The 6,000-nt window shown below is 48.5% G+C and overlaps 1 protein-coding gene across 2 annotated transcripts in view; it reads right to left on the bottom strand.

The window, feature by feature from the left end:
• Nucleotides 1-710: 710 nt before the first annotated feature.
• Nucleotides 711-6,000, bottom strand: part of RAD18 (RAD18 E3 ubiquitin protein ligase) — a 27,365-nt gene continuing 22,075 nt past the window's right edge. Inside the window, exons 12-13 of one of the 2 annotated variants that reach the window (XM_014873955.2) lie at nt 3,119-3,181; nt 711-1,426 (exon numbers count right to left, since the gene is read on the bottom strand). In XM_014873955.2, the coding sequence (XP_014729441.1) occupies nt 1,312-1,426; nt 3,119-3,181 (178 nt within the window). In that variant the 3' untranslated portion in view covers nt 711-1,311. The remainder of the gene's footprint in view (nt 1,427-3,118; nt 3,182-6,000) is intronic. The other variant, XM_014873963.2, reaches the window with a different exon arrangement.

The raw sequence follows: 6,000 nt of genomic DNA, 5'->3' as shown, positions 1-6,000 counted from the left end.
GATGACAACAATAAGTGATATAAAAACAATTAATCTTCCCAGGCTGTGAGCAAACCAGTCCGAGTGATGCCCGTGTTTAAGGTGGCAGCTGCTCTGTCCCTCCTCCCGCCCCATGGAATTGTCACAGCTCATTTCCAGTGACATGTCAGTACCTGCACACAGCAGCCACGGTCCCCACAGCAGGGCCCTCCCTCTCCACAACTGCAGCTGCTCTGCAGGCACCTGGGGAAAGCCCTTTCTGGTGCTCATTTCCAATATTATCACCATGCACTGGCCAACTGCAACCAATTGCAATGCCTGATGTGAGCTGCTGTGACAAAAAGGCAGCCCTAAAGCAGCCATCAATAATTACTGTCTTTCAAAAGGTTTGGTTTAATAAAAAAAAGAACCAAGTCAACACAACCAGATTCCTGCTTTGCCTCTGCAGCTCTCCACCTCATGCACTTATGACAGTTTATATCTGCCACAATTTAGCCCGTTCCAAACACAAATACTCCTGGGAACCATGGCTTGAGGAGGATTATTTCTGAATCCCAGCTACAGTCTGAAGTCAAGACACAACAACCCTCAGTCCAGATTTTGTGCCTTCTCTGCCAAGCTCCCACTGACAGGCTCTGACCAAAACTTCAGGGCTCAGCAAAAGCACCTGAAGTATTTTTCATATTTTGCTTACAAGCTTTATTTTTTCAAAGCCTTTCCTGGTGTTCAGGTTTCCTTCATTTTCTTGCACTGCTTTATTACATTACAAAACCATCAGCTCCTAAGGAAGATCAGACTTTTCAATGTAACTACTTGCATGAAAGCTAGAATACTTCATGCCCACCAGCCTTCTGATTTCTTCCCAGTTTCAGGACTTCAAAGTGAAAAAATGACACACAATACTGAGTAAGTTTACACAGACATATATAAAAAAGCCTATTAGTGTAGGACAGCATGTCCCCCCATCCCTGTCCCTCCCTCCCCTGGCTGTGCCATGGAACTGGGGCACCAGTACCTGCCCAGCCCAACAGAACTGTCCTGCAGCAGCTTCCAGGAGGGCACACGAGGCTTCCAGGGGGTGCAGGCAGGAGCAGTGGCAGCACACAGACCAGGGGCTGCACCAGCAAGGGAACTCGGGCACAGGAGGCAGGCCAGGCTCCTGCAGGGCTCTGGCACTCTGTGCCCAGCCTCACCATCAGTGGTGGGGGCAAACCCACCAGCCCGGCCACTGAGGCAGCAGGAATGGCAGTGATGTGGAAATGGAGCATTGTACTCAGTACCCACGTACTGGGGGAGTGGCAGGAGGCAGGAGGGGTTTCCCAGAGGGCAGCATTAGCTCCTCTTGCGTTTGCCCTGGGGCATTACTCCATCCTCCTCCTCCTCCTCCTTCGCGGGGATTCGCCGCCGCAGCTTCCTCTTGTTCCCTGCCAGAGCCACGGAGCTGCTGCTGGGAGAGACACAGCAAGGGTTAGAGGGGTTTGTACAGGGACCCTAAACACAGCAAGGGTTAGAGGGGTTTGTACAGGGACCCTAAACACAGCAAGGGTTAGAGGGGTTTGTACAGGGGCCCTAAAGGCAGCAAAGGCTCCAGGGGCCCTAAAGGCAGCACCCAGCCCTGCTGTACAGAAGCACTGTGAGCAGGACACTGATGCTGCACACGACGTGCTCCAGGTGATGGGAACCATGGCATGGTTTGGGTGATGGTTTAAAGATCATCTCACCCCACCCCTGCCATGGCAGGGACACCTTCCACCACCCCAGGGTGCTGCAAGCTCTGTCCAACCTGGCCTGGGACACTTGCAAGGATGGGGAGAGAAATATTTCACTGTCTTCTCATTTGAAGAAGGTGCCAGCACCACAAACCCCTAACCCTGAGCCTGAAGGAGCTCCTGAAGGAGCAGGGTCATCACAATGCCTCTCCTTGTGTCCCCAGACACCAGTCTGGAGCCCAAGGGACAGCAGCAACCCCCCAGATTCCTTGTCCATAACTGAGGACAGCCCCTGGCAGTGACAAAACCACAGGGATGCTCTATCAGAAGAGGCAGTTTGGGGCACAGCACCTGGAAGCAGGATGAGAGGTTGGTCAGTGTTATCCCCAAAGGAGTGCTTGGGGCCTGCAGCCTTGCCAGGCACTCTCCTCATTTATGGACAAAGTATTTTCCACAGAAAACTCAACAACTGTTTTATTTTTAGTCACAGTTAATTTTAAAGAAAAAAAATCTTAAACTAGCTGTATGTAAATGAAGCAGCTGATTTCCATCATTCAGCCTTGGAGCTTAAAATCCCACATAGTGTTGACATGAAAGATGCCACTAATCTGTCAACAGCTTTTGCTAATTAAACATTCCTTTTAAGTGCACTCTGTTTTATACCATCTGCTAGGCTGAATCCATCCTGCAGGGACTGTTCATTTGTCTTAAACTGGGAATTCACCACTGACAGTAACAATGGAAAAGGCAGAGATGCTGAAGCCCACGTGTGCTGACTGCCAGCAGACACACACAGGGCACTGGCAGGAGGGAGCTGAGCTCCAGGGCTGCAGCACGATGGAAATGCAGCTCCTGCACCCCCAGCCGTGCCCAGGGAGATCCCTGGGAACAGGCAGATCCAGCTGGGACTTTGGTGCTGGGGCTGAACACATTCCCAGAGCCCTCTGCTGCTCTCCCCAGCCCCTGCACACGGGTTTGCACACGGGAAACACAACACAGGGCTCACAGACCTGCAGGCACTGAGATTTGAACAACCAGGAAGTTAATTCTAATTTCAAACAGAAGTAAATCAAAACAGATGCTCGACTCCAGCCTCACCTACAGCTCTGTCAACAATGCAATCTTCAAATCTCATAGAAGATTTAATTTTCCATAAAAAAGCAGTTTCCTCTTTTTTATTATTTTAAATTAAAAGATATACTTATCCTTTAGAATACAGATATTCAATTGGGCATCTGTGGATTCTTGGAGGACCCAGGTACCATTTTTCAGAGATCCACATTCACTGACCAAACTCTGCTTCCCAGAACTGTGGGGATTCTCCAAGAATCTGACTTTCCTGAGCCATTTGCTTCTTCAGGATTCTACCAGCTTCAAACTACAGACCTGAACCCATCCCAGGGACTTCAGCTCTTGGCTGCTCTACTCACCTGTCAGAGGATGCTGAACACGTCTCAGACCCTTCCCCATCTGCCAGAATGTCTGAATTGGTGCTGAAGGGGAAAATAAAAGAGATGGAAATTATTTCAGCAACACCTACAGCAATGCAGGGCTCCACTCAGCAATGGCAGCAGAATCCCTGGATGAGACCCTTCAGCAGCAGCCAGGAGAAATAACATCAACCTGCAGTCCAGAAACTTCCATCTCTGTCTCACTCCATTTTTAGTTATCCCTGGGGTCTCATTATCATTTTTTACACACAAGACCATTCTTTGTTTATGTGTGTTAGGTGGTAACTACACCACCTCTGTCTTCCCAGGCACCAGAGAGTTTCTCTGGAGAGATCTGCAAGATGTTTTGGGGGGTAAAATGTACCTTCTTTATTTAAAGTCTCTCTTAAATAAATCAATGTGACATTTCTATAAGACAGCAGGATTTTCTTTCACCCTTTGCCATTTTGTCTCCCCTGAAGTGAGAGTCCTCAGCTGTTACTGTGGAGATAACTACAGAACCAACAGGAATTTGGCTGGACAAACATCACCAGGTTAGAGTAACCTCCAACACATGCACATTCAGTCATACAGATAAAAAGGAAAAAGATACCAAAAATGGATGGGGAACGTTTTGAAAGTCAAATTGTTTTTACTCTCAGAATTAGAAGTCCATCAAAAGCTCATTTTCAGTGCTCGAAGTGGATGCCCAGGGAATGAATTATCATATTTCCAAACCCCACTCTGATGTTCCAGTTGCATTTTAAAAAAGAACTGGGGAGGACACAGGGCTATTTGTGTGCTTTTAGTCCCCTAAAATAGAAGAAGAACAGGTTTGAGGCCTGAACATGATGTACTTCCCTGCCTTGAAAACTGCAGCATTTATCACCCGCCGTGTTTGTCACCACAAAACAATAAAACTGCAAAAATCTGGCCAAGGCTCAAAGCAATAACACACACTCAGAATTCACATGTGGAATCCATGGCCCGGGCCTAGCAAAGCCCTTTCAAATCAAGTACAAAAGGTCCTGGAGCGGGTTCCACCTTTGGCCTGCACATGGAGCACTGAAGTTCCCAGAGACCCCAATTAACTCCTGTCCCTAATTGCTCTGGGACTGGGGAGCTGCACAGAGCTGAGCTCTGAATTTCCAGCTGCAGCCACGAGTCCTCTGCTCCAGGATCAATTCCAGCATGCAGGAGCACATCCCTGCATCCCAGCTCTCCCACCTCACCCACGGAGCCTGCACTTGGAGCTGAGCTACTGATGCACCTTTCTGACACATGACAGGGGACTAAAGTGTTGGAAAATTAAAAAAAAAAAATCCTTAAATATGCCACAGTTGAAAAACAATTATCACTAAAAACCACTGCTAATTAAACAAAAGCAACTTTGACCATCAACTGAATTTGTATTTTAAATTAACTTTTTCTTTCTCCTCCCTCTTACTAGCATCAAACGATTAGCCCTTAAACTGAAGATTATGAATTAAACTGAAGATTATGAATTAAACTGAAGATTATGAATTAAATAAGGGAAGCAGCTGCCTCATACTGAAGGGGTTTTTTTCCTATAAATCTTAGCCCATAGAGGCCAAAGAGATCACAGGATTTAGAATTTGGTTCATTTTTCCGATGTTTTCAGTGCCCCAGAGGTATCGACCTGCATTGCATCCAGGCACAGCAAAACACCCTTCACACTTTATTCAGACTCCAGATTCAAGACAAATTCCCACAACAGGATTTCTGTCCTTTTCTTAACTAAAGGTCACTGATCTCTCCCACAGTTTTACAGATCATTTCCAGATGAGTCAATTTTACAGCAAAGCCATTAAAGTTCTTCACCTGAACTGCTCGGGATGCAGCCAGCATCCTGTGGCAGGGTGATCCTGCACTTATTCCTGCCTCCACGTTGGGAAAAATGTTCCTGCAGGATTGGTTTCCCTGATCCCACACACACAATGAACCAAGCCTCAACTCCTCCTTTCCTGACCATCACTTGGGTTTGACTTCCACTTATCTTTTCACTTAAGATAAACACACCACCCTAAAACAGAGAGAAAAAAGCTGATGTAAGTGTGGGTGACATGTCCTGTTCTAAACTGAGAGGAGCAAACTGCTCTTTGAATTGGTTTATTTTAAGGCAGATTAAGTTCCTCCTCGGCCTCGTGTGAGCAGCCAGCACCCTCCCATCCATCCATCCATCCATCCATCCATCCCATCCATCCATCCATCCATCCATCCATCCATCCATCCATCCATCCATCCCATCCATCCATCCCTCCATCCCATCCATCTCTCCATCCATCCATCCATCCATCCATCCCATCCATCTCTCCATCCATCCATCCATCCATCCATCCATCCCTCCATCCCATCCATCCATCCATCCCATCCATCCAATCCATCCATGTGCTGGGGACCAGGCTCTGGCAGGTTTCCCTCAGTGCTGGCACAAGAAATGAGCTCCAGCCCATTTACCCATTTACTGGGAGTGAATGCCCAGCCCCAGGAGGGGGGAAAGCAGCTTTTCCCCCTTGCAATGCCTGCACAATTCCCCCTGAAACCAGGGTGAGCAGCCCAGGCTGTGTGCCATGCCTAAGACGAGCTGTGCAACACAACACCACCTGCCCTGGCTTTCCAGAACCTTCTCTTCAGAGCCCATGGCTTCAGCCCCTGTCTCTGGATGGGGCTGCAGCCTTGGCTCTGCCCAGGCCCCCAGGGAGGGCTCTTTGTACCAAACCCTACACAGCTCCCGTGTTTTGCTGCCTTCCCTGACCCTTTCCAGGCTCCCTCAGTTTCCCACAGCCCCTGTGCAGCCCAAGAACTCGGCCTGGAGGCTGTGCCTTGGGAAAAGGGGAGGATCTGCTGCACCCACTGAACTG

This window comes from Sturnus vulgaris, chromosome 11 (assembly GCF_052056855.1).
Source record: "Sturnus vulgaris isolate bStuVul1 chromosome 11, bStuVul1.hap1, whole genome shotgun sequence".
Classification (NCBI taxonomy): domain Eukaryota; kingdom Metazoa; phylum Chordata; class Aves; order Passeriformes; family Sturnidae; genus Sturnus; species Sturnus vulgaris.
The sequence above is the reverse complement of the archived record's forward strand: the minus strand, read 5'-3'. Positions and strand labels throughout refer to the sequence as shown.